The sequence below is a fragment of the Thalassophryne amazonica genome, chromosome 15 (genome assembly GCF_902500255.1).
Source record: "Thalassophryne amazonica chromosome 15, fThaAma1.1, whole genome shotgun sequence".
In the NCBI taxonomy this organism is placed as follows: Eukaryota; Metazoa; Chordata; class Actinopteri; order Batrachoidiformes; family Batrachoididae; genus Thalassophryne; species Thalassophryne amazonica.
The window spans coordinates 39,507,253-39,523,984 of record NC_047117.1 but is presented as its reverse complement, the minus strand read 5'-3'; the positions used below and the strand labels follow the sequence as shown (position 1 = coordinate 39,523,984).

Here is a 16,732-nt window from a genome sequence, read left to right as displayed (position 1 = left end):
TTTCTAATAATACTGCCTAAGGGAAGCATGTATAAAGTGAATAAAATTGGTCCTAGCACAGAACCTTGTGGAATTCCATAATTAACCTTAGTCTGTGAAGAAGACTCCCCATGTACATGAACAAATTGTAATCTATTAGATAAATATGATTCAAACCACTGCAGCGCAGTGCCTTTAATACCTATGACATGCTCTAATCTCTGTAAAAAAAATTTATGGTCAACAGTATCAAAAGCAGGACTGAGGTCTAACAGGACAAGCACAGAGATGAGTCCACCGTCTGAGGCCATAAGAAGATTGTTTGTAACCTTCACTAATGCTGTTTCTGTACTATGATGAATTCTGAAACCTGACTGAAACTCTTCAAATAGACCATTCCTCTGCAGATGATCAGTTAGCTGTTTTACAACTACCCTTTCAAGAATTTTTGAGAAAAAAGGAAGGTTGGAGATTGGCCTATAATTAGCTAAGATAGCTGGGTCAAGTGGTGGCTTTTTAAGTAATGGTTTAATTACTGCCACCTTAAAAGCCTGTGGTACATAGCCAACTAATAAAGATAGACTGATCATATTTAAGATCGAAGCATTAATAATTAATGGTTGGGCTTCCTTGAGCAGCCTGGTAGGAATGGGGTCTAATAGACATGTTGATGGTTTGGAGGAAGTAACTAATGAAAATAACTCAGACAGAACAATCGGAGAGAAAGAGTCTAACCAAATACCAGCATTACTGAAAGCAGCCAAAGATAACGATATGTCTTTGGGATGGTTATGAGTAATTTTTTCTCTAATAGTTAAAATTTTGCATATATACAATATGCAAATACAATATACCATATGCATATTCCAAAAAGGATTTTAAGTCTGTGCACATGAATTTCTAAACGCTGCTTGTGTGTGTGTGTGTGTGGGGGGGGGGGGGGGGGGGGGGGTGCACGCGTGTGTGAGTGTGTACATGCTTGTGTGTGTGTGTGTGTGTGTGTGTGTGTGTGTGTGTGTGTGTGTGTGTGTGTGTGTGTGTGTGTGTGTGTGTGTGTGTGCACGTCATGTCATGAAGGAAGGACTTTAGTGATTCTGGCCCGGATCCAGGTTTGGATTCCGTTTTTCTTCCTTTCTTTTCATCACCATCCGCTTCTGCTTTGTTTTATTAGTTGGTTATTTTCATCATGTGTGTTGTGTGGGCCGCCTGAAGAGGAGGTACTGCTGGCCCACCACCACCAGATGGCGCCCTGCCTGGAGTGCGGGCTTCAGGCACGAGAGGGCACTGCCGCCACGGACACAGCCGGGGGTGACAGCTGTCACTCATCATCTCATGACAGCTGTCACCCATCAACACTTCATCATGCTACTCCATAAAACCCGGACGTCATCTCCACCTCGTTAACGAGATATCATCGACCTGTGAAGGTAACAATCTCAGCCGTATAAATAACTGTGTCTAGTAAACTAATTTTTTGCAGCTGTTTTTTTCCTGTGGAGTGCACTATCTGGAGATTGGCGTGACCGGCGACAGCTTCGCTTTACACCCCACCAGATAAGTGCTGTGTGATAGGAGCTGCACGAGTGTGGATGAGAGGTGGAGGTGGAATCTCCACCATTGCTGTTACTTGTTGTTTCTGCTTCTTGCCAGCAGTACCAGATCCGACATCCGGAGACGGTGGCCACCTGGGGACTCGGGACTTGGCGGCTCCAGTATTCTCCAGGTTCGGTGGCGGAGGAAATCGTGTGGTTCCGGTTCTTCTCAGGACAGACGTCTTCTATCCTCGAGCCTGCCCACACGTCACCCTTCTGACTGACTGTTTGCAAAATTTCACATTCCTCTGTATTGTGGTTTTGCTCATTCACAACATGAACATGAACTGTGTTGTGACGATCCCACCCGCTGTGTTCACAGCTGGATGGCGTTCTTTGTTCTCCCGGCTGCCACATGCTCTGCGCTGGACACTGCATATATAAAATAATTATTTCGTGGCAGATTAATTATTTTTTCTGCAAATTGGCTGTCAGAAACGGCTCTAATCACTTCCTGAATCACAGAGGAGCCGTTCACGCACACGCGCGTGCCTAACAAGCTCCAGAAAGCATTTTGAGTCATCTAAAAAGGTAATTATTTGTATTCTTTATGTTGTCATGGCTTGATAAAACAGTTGCATGTTCTTTCCTTCTTGTCTGCAGCTGTTATATTCATTTTTATGTTTATAACAGATTTAACTTCTTGTTATAATCCTTCAGACAAGTTGCGCTTTGACGCGATCCGCTGACGTCACCACTCACTCTGTTCACTGCTTGTTTACTCCACTTGATGAGCTGCATGTCGTGTTGGAGATTAGATCACGCCACATAGCATGACATTTGTGCATGAAAGATTTTTTTGAACATTTCAAAAATTCTCTGTGCGCAACAGTGTGCACTGGCACCCCTCTGGCATCCTGCCTGCACCCGTTAAAGACAAGTTTACTCTCCAGCATGACACATCACGACCTGTGTCATGCTGTGCTGTGAAGCAAAGGCATGCTCATGTAAATGCCCCTTCAAAAGTATCACAAGAATTTTTCTTTCCACAATATGGTCCTTGTCCAAACAGCATGCTGCTTTAAGTGGCCTGTGCTGCAAATAATGGATTTCTTGTTATTCAGAAACGGTGAGACCTGCAACTATGATGGACAATTGAAGAATTGTGCGAGCTTTTATTTTATTTCACAACAATCTGAAATTCAGGGTCTGGTTTTTGCCTTGTTTCAGAACTTGACATACCTAATATGTAGCAGGAACAATTGATGAAAACTGGGAAAACTGCCTAATTTACATGGATCTGTTTATCAGTAATCACTGTGCATGAGAAACAAAGAAAGAAGCAAAGACAGAAAAAAGTACATTAAACTCTTTTGAACCCAGCACATTCACAGCATCCATGCCCTTATAGGACCTTGTTTAGCAATGAGCAGTTGAGAAAGACTAAAATGTTTCACAGATCTCCCTTACTCACAGAACTGTGAGCATGTGAGAGTGAAGTCATTGTTTTCCGAATGGCTCGCCAAAGTGTGGGATAAAAAAAATGAATGGGTGGCTGTATGTGCCCAGTGTCAGTCCATCAAAAAAAGTTCACCCAAGATGCTGAAGTGCACAAACTCTGTTCATTCTACGCAAATATTCTGAGATTCTTGCTAATATGCCACAATGCATTCCCGGATTTTCCAGAGTGCAAGTTGTGGTATTTCACTAGTTTGACAGGTCCTGCAACTTATACTCCAATGTTTCATATATATACTGATAAATCACAAGTTCATTATGAATAATAATTACAATAATTATTTATATAGAGCTTTCCCAGGAATCAAAGCACTAAGCAAAATAAATTCCACCAATAAAAAATGAAATGGCAAGAATAAAAAGTGAACAACAACAAAGCAGAAAAATCCCAAATTAAAGATCTGAAAAGTGTGACTTATGATGTTCTTCCTCTTCAAGAGGCATTTTTTGACAGGTGCAACTTATGCTCTGGAAAATACGGTAAGTTACATCAACACAGTCAGTACAATAATTGAGCATATGCATGCTGAATTCATTTAGCCTTACCTTTCTATGGCACATTTTCTTCTTTTTGTCATCCTCTTGATATCCGGGTTCATCCATCCCATCTAAATCTGGATTGATAAACTGCGTGTCACTGTAGATCACCGTCTGTGCTGCACTGTCCGTCTCATCCATTCTCCAAAGTGTGGCTCCTGGCCTGTGGCATTCCCTCTGACCATCTGCCACCACAGATGCAGGTGACTCATTGCAGCAACATGCAGAAGCTTGGTTGCCATGGAGTCCCTCCAGCAAGAGGACATCACTGACCTCTGTGCAGCAGGATGCTCGGCATCCGGTGGGTTGTTTAGTATGTGTTTGCTCCTCACTCGTGTGTGAGTGCTGAGCCACTGGACAGTGGGTGACAGTCACAGATATGTTATTTTCAGGTCCCAGTACAGGTTTGTCATCTGCCTCACTGAGACTGACCTCCAGAATAATGTCCAGTTTTGAAGAACTGTTTTCCAACCGTAAGTGATGAGGTATGATGTGGTCCTCACAAAAACACAGTGAGCTGCCATTCATGTTTTCAGATGCTGCATTTATGGAGGGATTTGGCCCCAAAGCCTGCTGTGTATTTTCAGTGGTGTTTGTCCCAATCTGTGTGGGGTCACCTTTTACAATTCCAACATCCAGCTGTTTGGTAGAAACATCATTTAATGACGCAGTGCAGCACTGCCCATCGGAACATCTGTCAGATGGCGTCATTCCACACTCGACATCTGCTGCTTCCTCACTTTCTGGTTTGGCTCTTTCCTCTCCCTGGTTTATTGCTGCCATTTCAACATCGTGCGCCACAAACAACTTGTCTTCAGCTATTTCAGAAAAAGGAATCTGCTTCTGACATCCAGTACACTCATGGTTTTGATCTCCTTCTTTAATGTCACTTGAGTGATGATTTAAATTAGTATTTCCATTTAAAAGATTGAGATAATTTAATCCATTTCCATTTGGTTTGTCAGCTGAATCTCCTTCTGCCACTAAAGGCAGTGTTGGATCCACATTCTTCACAGTATTTGACATTACATCACCATTTTCCATCATATTAACCGAATACTGTGTCTCACTAACAGGAAAAGTTGCACTTGCATCCTGGTGACCAGTGGTGGAAATCTTGTCTTCAACATCTGGGAGTAGAGTTTCAGCAGCAGAGGAATGGTTCAGTGTTGGCCCAGAGAAATCGGGGGGTCTGCTGTAACCTTCTCTCTGTCTCTCCTTTGTTCCGAGATGATTTGGATGTTTGCCAGGCTGTTCACCAGCACATTCTGACAATGGAGGCCCATTGTTTAAAGAAATAGAGATGCATTGTTGCAGTGTACCACAGATATGTTCACTTTTAAGCGCATTGTTGCCATTGCCTATATTTTGGCTTTGGCTATTTACTGCACCAACCACACCTTCAGGGTTTTCACAGTGAGCACTTCTACCAACTGTGCAAGAAATATGTGAAATTGTTCCATTACTTTCCACTGAATTCATATGTTCTGAATCATTATTATGGACCACAGAAGTCATCACCTTCGATGCCTGACATATGATATCTGTGGACGGTTGGTGGCAGCATTCTGGCATTGAGGCACACCTTGCACGTTGGCCTTGTTTAGAAACTCTTGAACCCACCCAAGATGCACCACGGTCAACCCCATGACAACAGACCAGATCCAGATCATCATAGCTGTACTGTAATCCTGACGAGTGAGTCACGTGCTCTTCCCAACTTCTTTTACGTATAGCTACTGACATGGTGGATAGCCAGTGCTATCCCATCAAGGTACTTTAGAGGCCTGGTGAATGTGAGAAACCAAATCTGCAGCAATACAAAAAACACAAAAATGGTCATTGATCATTAAAATTTTAATTCAGATCTGTACAACACAACACAATCAATCCAGTTTTGCTATGTAACAGGAGACACAGCTTTTTAAGCAACAGATTTTGGAACATCAGGCTTTCAGTGTAAAGTCTAACTTAATACATTAAGTTAGCCTAACTTTTATGAAATGAGCAAAACCACAAACCAACAAAACAAATTACAAGACACTATAGATGAAACTGACAAAATCAGTCTTATAATTAAATCTTGCACACTGCCAGACTTTACATCTCCGGTGACCAAGACATATGCAGAGATATCAGTGAGAATACAAAGATACAACTGAGGGAGACCTCTAGGTTTAAAAATAGCTTCCATTTTATTCTAAAATTTCAACACATTTCCATTGCCAATTTTCATCATAAGAACCAGTGGCCTTGGTGGCTACCAGACAAAGGCTTTGGGAATTAAAACTCCCACACATATGTTGAGAAACAGAGAAAGAAGAAAGAAGTGTCTGTTTACGCTAATTTCTGACAAATCTTTTTTGCAGTGTTGTGTGATTATGTTGCTTAAGTTTTTCAATATAAGGGCTGCAAAACAATTACAAAATAGCTTATTATTTCTCAGAATTTGTAAATTTGTGTTTGAATACGATCTGTGTCTCACTAACAACTACACCTGTTGTTAATCCATCATCCATCCAGCATGCAAAGATGTTTTTTTTTTTTTTTCAGTTGACCTGCTGCATCAAAATTCACCAGAGTTTAATGAGTTAGTCCTCATTACATGCAGTTTAATTTGGAGACACCACCTTTAGAGCAGAAATAAACATGCTTACAGACTGCTCTCTATAGATAGCTGTTCCCTCCATGACAGCTGTACTGAGGGTGGATTTTTTTTATCACTTCTTAGTTTAAGACACTTTAAGCCATAGGTAACAATAATTAAGGGCATGGTGGCTTTGAGTGACAGCTGTTGAGCCAATCCCAAGTCTCATAATGTCTGTACCTTAGAGTCTGCTGGCAGCTGCTGTACATTAACAATTACAAGCGCATTGCCCATGGCGATCCACGGGCTCCAGATTGGGTAATGTTTAAAAACGGTTTGCTGACATTTTTGAAGGGTGGTAATACAACCCCAATTCCAACGAAGTTGGGATGTTGTGTAAAATGTAAATAAAAACAGAATACAATGATTTGCAAATCCTCTTCAACCTATATTCAATTGAACACATCACAAAGACAAGATATTTAATGTTCAAACTGATAAACTTTATTGTTTTTGTGCAAATATTTGCTCATTTTTAAATAAGCAAATAAGGCATTTTTAAATGGATGTCTGCAACCTGTTTCAAAAAAGCTGGGACAGTGGTATGTTGACCACTGTGTTACATCATGTTTCCTTCTAACAACACTCAATAAGCGTTTGGGACTGAGGACACTAATTGTTGAAGCTTTGTAGGTGGAATTCTTTCCCATTCTTGCTTGATGTACAACTTCAGTTGTTCAAGAGTCCGGTCTCTCTGTTGTCATATTTTGTGCTTCATAATGTGCCACACATTTTCTAAGGGTATCAGGTCTGGACTGTAGGCAGGCCATTCTAGTACCCACACTCTTTTACTGCTCCTATCTCCTATCTCCTTTTCAATCCCAATCATGTTTATAAATATGCGTGTGTATATGTGTATGTGTATAGCTATGTGTGTGCATATGGGTATGCGTGTATGGGTGTATATATATGTGTATGTATGTGTGTATATGCATATACAAGGCATATTGTATATAGGTATGTACGTGGGTGTGTATGTATATGTGTATATGTGTGTATATTCTATTTCTACCTCATTTCTTATGACTTGTACTGTAACAAGTATTATTATTATTGCTTATCTTGCACACGCTGTTTGATGAACATTTTCCTCTACTTGCACCCACCCTGTGTGTTTTCTTAAGAGCTGACGTAACATGTGAATTTTTCCTCTGTGCGCTCAATAAAGTTTTAAAGTTTATCTTACTACAAAGCCACACTGTTGTAACACGTGCAGAATGTGGCTTGGCATTGTCTTGCTGAAATAAGCAGGGATGTTGGTCTTGCCGCTTGGAATCCCTAAATTTCTTGCAATTGAACATTGAGAAACATTGTTCTTAAACTGTTGGGCTATGTTTTTCGTGCAGTTTTTCACAAATTTTAACTATTAGAGAAAAAATTATTCATAACCATCCCAAAGACATATCTTTATATTCGACTGCTTTCAGTAATGCTGGTATTTGGTTAGACTCTTTCTTTCTGATTGTTCTGTCTGAGTTATTTTCATTAGTTACTTCCTCCAAACCATCAACATGTCTATTAGACCCCATTCCTACCAGGCTGCTCAAGGAAGCCCTACCGTTAATTAATGCTTCGATCTTAAATATGATCAATCTATCTTTATTAGTTGGCTATGTACCACAGGCTTTTAAGGTGGCAGTAATTAAACCATTACTTAAAAAGCCATCACTTGACCCAGCTATCTTAGCAAATTATAGGCCAATCTCCAACCTTCCTTTTCTCTCAAAAATTCTTGAAAGGGTAGTTGTAAAACAGCTAACCGATCATCTGCAGAGGAATGGTCTATTTGAAGAGTTTCAGTCAGGTTTCAGAATTCATCATAGTACAGAAAGCATTAGTGAAGGTTACAAATGATCTTCTTATGGCCTCAGACAGTGGACTCATCTCTGTGCTCGTCCTGTTAGACCTCAGTGGAGCTTTTGATACTGTTGACCATAAAATTTTATTACAGAGATTAGAGCATGCCATAGGTATTAAAGGTACTGCACTGCAGTGGTTTGAATCATATTTATCTAATAGATTACAATTTGTTCATGTAAATGGGGAGTCTTCTTCACAGACTAAGGTTAATTATGGAGTTCCACAAGGTTCTGTGCTAGGACCAATTATATTCACTTTATACATGCTACCCTTAGGCAGTATTATTAGAAAGCATTGCTTAAATTTTTATTGTTACACAGATGATGCCCAGCTTTATCTATCCATGAAGCCAGAGGACACACACCAATTAGTTAAACTGCAGGAATGTCTTTCAGACATAAAGACATGGATGACCTCTAATTTCCTGCTTTTAAATTCAGATAAAACTGAAGTTATTGTACTTGGCCCCACAAATCTTAGAAACATGGTGTCTAACCAGATCCTTACTCTGGATGGCATTACCCTGACCTCCAGTAATACTGTGAGAAATCTTGGAGTCATTTTTGATCAGGATATGTCCTTCAGTGCGCATATTAAGCAAATATGTAGGACTGCTTTTTTGCATTTGCACAATATCTCTAAAATTAGAAAGGTCTTGTCTCAGATGTTATGTGTCAACGCGGATTGAGGAGCGAACCTGCGTCAGACAGAACCCAGCGCTAAAAATAACCAGAAAGCGGTTCCAACAACAAAAACAATTTATTTTTCACCTGTGCCTAAAGAAAATGTACAAAACCAAAACCAACGTCCTTCTGGAGGAGTGACTGCTGGCACGCTCTCCAGCGCCCGCAAGGAGAGAAGTCCGGCGCTCCTGGACCCACTACCACCAGACAAACACCCCCCAGGTGGACACGACAAACTGACTCTCTGTGAAGCAAAGAAGATGTGAGGTAAGTCAGCAGTTACAACAATATCTTTCAAAAGACACACGCTATCAGCAACACATTCAGGTCTGTACTTTTTATCTTTATGCAAATGAGCAGCTTCTCACAACAAGTGGAGGATCACTTATCCTGCACGCCACAGCAGTGAGAAGCAAACTGCACAACTCTCATCACAATTCCAGTATACTATGTAACAAAACACCAAGTTACTATCAACAATTAGTCAAATACTTAATTACCTTTAATGTGTGCTGACAGCATGTGTCCCTCACCCTTCCTTGCTTCACGGGCTCGATGTGTCAAACCCAGGCGCAGTCCTCAGCGTCTCACAAACGAACATCACAAGGTCGAGTTCCCGGCAGTTCTGCTTGAATCACACATGACTTAAATGCAGAACGCCATCCAATTATCTGCATCAGCTGAAAGTCTTTAAGGTTGCATGTGAGCACCAGTCACAGGTGCTTCACATGATGTTGATGAGGGTGAGGATTCTTCAGCCAGCACCTTCTCCACAGACAAATCAGTTTCCATGCCACCTGAGGAGCAAAGAAAAGAAAAGAACACCAAAACATGCAGCCACACCCCCCAACACACAACATCAGAGTGATGCTGAAAAGCTAATTCATGTATTTATTTCTTCTAGGCTGGACTATTGTAATTCATTATTATCAGGTTGTCCTAAAAGTTCCCTGAAAAGCCTTCAGTTAATTCAAAATGCTGCAGCTAGAGTACTGACAGGGACTAGAAGGAGAGAGCATATTTCACCCATATTGGCCTCTCTTCATTGGCTTCCTGTTAATTCTAGAATAGAATTTAAAATTCTTCTTCTTACTTATAAGGTTTTGAATAATCAGGTCCCATCTTATCTTAGTAGTACCATATCACCCAAATAGAGTGCTTCACTCTCAGACTGCAGGCTTACTTGTAGTTCCTAGGGTTTGTAAGAGTAGAATGGGAGGCAGAGCCTTCAGCTTTCAGGCTCCTCTCCTGTGGAACCAGCTCCCAATTCGGATTAGGGAGACAGACACCCTCTCTACTTTTAAGATTAAGCTTAAAACTTTACTTTTTGAAAAAGCTTATAGTTAGGGCTGGATCAGGTGACCCTGAACCATCCCTTAGTTATGCTGCTATAGACTTAGACTGCTGGGGGGTTTCCCATGATGCACCCAGTGTTTCTTTTTATTCACCTCTTTTTGCTCTGTATGCATCACTCTGCTTTTAATCATTGGTGATTGATCTCTGCTCTCTTCCACAGCATGTCTTTTTCCTGATTCTCTCCCCTCAGCCTCAACCAGTCCCAGCAGAAGACTGCGCCTCCCTGAGCCTGGTTCTGCTGGAGGTTTCTTCCTGTTAAAAGGGAGTTTTCCTTCCCACTGTCGCCAAGTGCTTGCTCATAGGGGGTCGTTTTGACTGTTGGGGTTTTTCTGTAATTATTGTATGGCTTTTGCCTTACAATATAAAGCGCCTTGGGGCGACTGTTGTGATTTGGCGCTATATAAATAAAATTGATTGATTGATTGAAAGTGGTGATCCTCGTCCCATCTTTGCTTGTGAATGGCTGAGCCATTCACAGGGAATGGGGAATGAGAATGAGAATGGGAATGAGAATGGGAATGAGAAAGGGAATGCCCCTTTTATACCCAATCGTGACACTCACATTTCCAGTTAGGTGTTCTTTGAGCATTCATCAACCTTCCCAGTCTTTTGTTTCCCCGTCCCAACTTTTTTGAAATGGGTTGCAGGCATCCATTTCAAAATGACCAAATATTTGCACAAAAACAACAAAGTTTAACAGTTTGAACATTAAATATCTTGTCTTTGTGGTGTATTCTGTTGTATGGCTGGGGGGCCTGGCTGCCTTTTTGTTTCTGTCTTTTGTTTTTCCTTCCAGGTGGCTTGCATTTGGGACTGAGTGGCTGTGTAGCTGAGTTTATCAGGACCTCACCCTGATCACCTGAGGCTGATCACCTGCGGCTCATCAGGACTCACAGCTGTGGTGCATCTACATGGATTGGAACATGGTGGCATTTAAGACTGGAGTACACAGTGTGTATTTGCCAGAGACTCGACCTTGTGACCAGACGGGTGAGATCGTCCTCTCGGGAGCCATCTCATCATCAGTGGATGCAGAGAACGTCCAGGTTTGATGCATGGTCTGTGAAAGAGGAGAGGGTGAGGTCTCACGCTCGTCAGCACACTTCCTGAGGTACGTTAGATTTTGTGACTAACATTTATACAGTCAGTAAATGTGGTGTCCCTCACACCGTATTATATTGAGCTGTATGTTGGTCGTTTAAATCAGCTTCCGCTGCAGTGAGTTTGTGAACTGGATGTTCCATGCCTGCAGGGTGGGAAGCTGATTAGTAATTAAGCCAGGAAGTGTTTGCTGTTTGTGCACCTTTGAGCGTTCTCTCTGTGTGTTGAGTGTGGACTCACATAATGATTCCTTCTTTCACAGACTCGGTTTGTCACGGCCACCTGGGGGGTGTCGGCGGGGTCCTTGGGTCCGAACCAGTTCTGGCTCCGGACCGTTAGCACTGCTGGGAGCGCACCGCAATCCACCACGCCAGACCGCGCACTTTTATATTTTTCACAGCACTGTTATGTTCATTAAACTCTGTTATCCTTTGTACCGTGCTCTGCTTATTTTATACTGGGTCCTTCAAACGCTGGTCGGTTCTCCGGGCTGCGTCCGACACATAACAGTATTCAATTGAATATAGGTTGAAGAGGATTTGCAAATCATTGTATTCTGTTTTTATTTTACACAACGTCCCAACTTCATTGGAATTTGGGGTTGTAGCTTCTCTAAAAATATTAGTCCTATCAATGTTCGGTTTTGGCGCCGTTCATCCTTGACCCAAAATTCATACACATACCAAATCATAAATGTCAGCTCTCCCCAGTTTGTGCGTAATCAGAATTGCACACATGCAATGCATGCACGCAGAGCTTTTTGTCTTTTCTGCATTCTACTGTAAGCAGGCGCTTTGAATTTGACAAACAGAGACTGTGGTGGAAATTTAATTTAATTTAATTAATTTAATTAGCTTATAATGCGCCAAATCACAGCAAAAGCCATCTCAAGGCGCCTTACATAAAACAAGTCAACATAAAATTGAATAAATAATTAAAAGTGAATAAAAAATTCAAATACATAAATAAAAACAGAAGTTAAAGAATAAAACAAATAAAAATAAAAACTATCCATAAGAAAGAGAATAAAAATAGGTTTTGAGTCTTGACTTAAAAATGTCCACAGACTCAGACTGCCTCACGGTCGCAGGAAGACTGTTCCACAGGGTGGGTGCACGATACGAAAAGGCTCTTTGACCTGCTGACTTCTTCTGCACCCTGGGAACACAGAGAAGTCCCGCATCCTGCGACCGCAAAGCCCAGGCCGGCACGTACAGTTCCACCAGATCAGCCAGATAAGATGGTGCCAGTCCATGAACAACTTTATAAGTCAATAACAAAACCTTAAAATCTGCTCTCACAGAGACAGGGAGCCAGTGCAAAGATGCCAAAATGGGTGTGATATGGTCAGACCTTCTGCTACGTGTCAGAAGTCTGGCGGCAGCGTTCTGAACCAGCTGAAGATCCCTAATGCTGGACTGTGGTAACCCTGAAAATAGAACATTACAATCATCTAGTCTAGAAGAAACAAAAGCATGAATCAGGGTCTCAGCATCAGCCATGGACAGGATGGGGCGGATCCTCGCTATATTTCTCAGATGGAAAAAAGCAGTCCTAGTAACATCCCTGATGTGGAGGTCAAAAGACAACGTGGGATCAAAACTTACCCCAAGGTTCCTCATTTTGTCCGTATGATGTATGACACAGGAACCCAGGCTGAGCACCAGCTGGTCAAACTGATGCCGATGTCTCGCTGGACCAAGAACCATCATTTCAGTCTTATCAAAGTTTAAAAATAGGAAGTTACTAGACATCCACCTTCTCACTGATAGAAGACAGTCCTCCAGGGATTTTATGGGAGTGAGATTTCCCGCAGTTATCGGCATGTACAACTATCATCAGCATAACAATGAAAGGCAATCCCAAAACTCCGCAGTATACGCCCAAGGGGTGCCACATACAGGGAGAAAAGCAAGGGGCTTAAAACAGATCCCTGTGGAACCCCAAATCTCATGTCAGCAAGGTCAGAGGTAGTGCCATTATACGAGGTCTATTAGAAAAGTATCCGACATTATTTTTTTCAAAAACCATATGGATTTGAATCACGTGTGATTACATCAGACATGCTTGAACCCTCGTGGGCATGCAAGAGTTTTTTTCACGCCTGTCGGTTACGTCATTCGCCTGTGGGCAGTCTTTGAGTGAGGAGTGGCCCACCCGCTCGTCGATTTTTTCATTGTTTAGGAATGGCTCAGAGACTGCTGCTTTGTTTGATCAAAATTTTTTCAAAACTGTAAGGCACAACTCAGTGGACACCATTCGATAAACTCAGCTGGTTTTCGGTAAAAATTTTAACGGCTGATGAGAGATTTTGGTCTGGTAGTGTCGCCGTAAGGCCAGCCCACGGCGCCTGATGGCGATCTGCGCTTCGAGGCGGCAGCGTCTCACCGTTTCAAGTTGAAAACTTCCACATTTCAGGCTCTGTCGCATGTCGGGCCGGACGCGACCGTGGGGGGTCGCGACAGGAAAAACACCTCCGTTGGAAACCTTAACGGGCAAGTTGGAACATGCCCAAGCTGTTAAACAATTTCTCAGTTACTCACTTGTTGAAAGCCATCAAAAGCCGCCTGAATTTTACAAATGGTTTTCAACACGGAGGTGTTTTTCCTGTCGCGGCGCACACAGATTTGCCGAGTCGTCACGGAAACGACTCGGCGAATTTGCGCGCACATCTTTCATTAAAAAATGTCCTTAAACAGTGGAATGTCCGCATAAACTCATGCCGGCCTCTTCTGAATCTTCTCTGTTCTCTCACGACGTCCTGGGTGAATTAAGCCTTAAATTAGGATGTTTTCAGGTCGAAACAGGCCGACGACGGCGCCTGGAAGCGCTGCACGACGTCCTGCTCTGTGGGAAGTCCTTACAGCGACAGAAACACCCCATAATCTCTCATCAGCCGTTAAACTTTTCACCGAAAACCAGCTTAATTTCTCGAATAGTGTCCACTCGGATATTCCTCACAGGTCCAGAAAAAATGTTGATAAAGCAACGCGCGCCGTCTCGAGCAGCGTGTGAAACAAAGGAATTCAGCCGAGAGGGCTGGACCCCATCTCACTCAAGGCCTGCCCACAGGGAAATGACGTCACCGACACGCGTGAAAAAACTCACGCATGCGCACGAGGGTTCAAGCATGATTGTTGTAATCGCACGTCATTCAAATCCATATAGTTAAAAAAAAAAATAAAAGGGTCGGTTTATTATCTAATAGACCTCGTACAAGACACAATGAGAACGACTGGACAGATATGACGTCAACCAGGCAAGGGCACTTCCAGTAATCCCCAAAAAGTTCTCCAACCTATTGAGCAAAATATGATGATCCACGGTATCAAACGCAGCACTGAGATCTAACAACACCAAAACCGTAGTGGTGTCTGAGTCCATTGCTCGCAGAAGATCATTCACAACTTTAGTGTGCGCTGTCTCTGTGGAGTGATATTTCCTAAAAGCAGACTGCAGCGGCTCAAAAAGATCATTCTCAGTAAGGTGGTCTATGAGCTGCCGTGAAACCACCTTTTCTAAAATTTTGGAACAGAATGATAGATTTGATATTGGCCTGTAATTTTTCAATACACTAGGGTCAAGATTAGATTTCTTAAGTAATGGTTTAATCACTGCTGATTTAAAACATTTCCGAACAGATCCAGAGGTTAATGACAGATTAATAATTTCCAGCACAGTCGGCCCAAGAGTGGGCCACAGGTCCTTAAACAGTTTTGTTGGTATGGGATCAAATAAACAGGTTGTGCTTTTTGTAGACACCACAAGTTTCGTCAGCACGCCCAATGAAATACTATTAAATTCTGTCAATCTAGGTAACACCTCAATGGTAGCGCCCACCTCCACAGCAGGTTTTAATGGCTGGGCCGAGGCGTGCTGAGATATGCTCAGCCTCTCAAAATAATCCAAGAAATCCTGTGCTGAAAAGGGAGAACAACTAACAGGTGGCTGCCCTTGAATAAGAAATGCAACCGTGTCAAACAAAAACTTTGAGTTATGTTTGTTTTTACTGATCAGATCAGAGTAATAGGTCTGCTTAGTGGCCAGTAGTGCATGCTTATAATCTAAAATAGCATCCCGCCACACAAGGCGGAACACCTCTAATTTGGAATAACGCCATTTCCGTTCCAAACCTCTAGCCTTCTGCCTGAGGTCACACAAATAATCATTGAACCAAGGTGACTGTGCCTTAGGAGGGCTTGACCTTAAAAGAGGAGGCACAATCTTATCAAGTGTAGTTTTAAGCGCTAAATTTAGACTATCTGCGAGGCTGTCCACTGATTTAGCATTCTCCAGATTCAAAGCTAAAATATCAGGTAGTCTGGCCTCAAGTTCAGTCATAGTTGAGGGTTTAATACGACGCTGCAGTTGTAGACAAGGTTGTTGTTCCAATAAACATGGCAGTGTAAATGTAAACCTGATAAGTGAATGGTCAGAGACTGTAGATGCGAGAGGCAAAATGTCAATATTTGTGACAGCAAACCCACGTGCAAGAACCAGATCCAGGGTATTTCCACTACTGTGTGTCGGGTCCTGAATGCATTGCTGGAATCCTAAAGCATCCACAATTTGCATAAATGATTTGCTAAGGGGATCAGAGGGCTATGAATGGTAAAGTCACCAACAATCAAAATGTTTTCTGCACTAGTTGACAAACTAGAGATGAATGCACCAAATTTATCTAAGAAGTCAGAATATGGGCCAGGGGGCCTATAAACAGTGACAAAATAACATAGCTGAGCTCCAGTTTTATGACCCTGACAGTACTTAGCATCATGGGCATAATGGAGAGTCAGATGCTCAAATGAATTATATTTGTGACCCCCAACAGCTAATAAAGAAAACCTAGATTTGTAAACAAAAGCCACACCCCCGCCTTGCTTCACACCACGAGACACGTGACTAAATGTGTATGCTGGTGGGCAGGCCTCATTCAAAGGAAGGAGAGTTGTGGGTTTGAGCCAGGTTTCACACAAGCCAATCATATCTAAATGATGATCCATGATTAAATCATTAATCAACAATGATTTTGAGGACAGTGACTTTCGAGGAAGACAATAAAAGCACTCATGGCAACAGCAACATAACACTTAACTAAATTAACTCAACCAGTTGAACTACAAAAACACAATAAATCAATAACACTAACAACAGTTAAACTAACATGAACCACAATAACAACATTTAAGACCCCCAAGGCCTGAACTCCTATAGTGCATTGCAGCACAAGGTCCATTGTTTACTGGTTAGTTAAAACAGCTAATTACTAAAAACGTTTTCACAGCATTCATCCATAAACATACCAAATGGCAAATGTCAGCTCTCCCCGGTTTTGCTGTGATCAAAGCCATACACATGCATGCACATATGCACAGAGAGCCCACTTAGCTATTACAATATAGATGACCTACTTATTTCCTCAGTAATCAATTAATTAATTGATTACTGAGGAAATTATTGCTATTTCCTCAGTAAACATTAGTTTCAATTAATACTGAGGATTAATTGAACATAATGTC

At 42.0% G+C, this 16,732-nt stretch overlaps 1 protein-coding gene across 1 annotated transcript in view; it reads right to left on the bottom strand.

Annotated features, from left to right (window-relative positions):
• Positions 1 to 16,732, bottom strand: part of dlc1 (DLC1 Rho GTPase activating protein) — a 338,881-nt gene that overhangs the window by 312,258 nt on the left and 9,891 nt on the right. The window contains exon 2 of the mRNA XM_034187341.1: positions 3,576 to 5,376. Within this exon, the coding sequence (XP_034043232.1) occupies positions 3,576 to 5,312 (1,737 nt within the window). The 5' untranslated portion in view covers positions 5,313 to 5,376. The remainder of the gene's footprint in view (positions 1 to 3,575; positions 5,377 to 16,732) is intronic.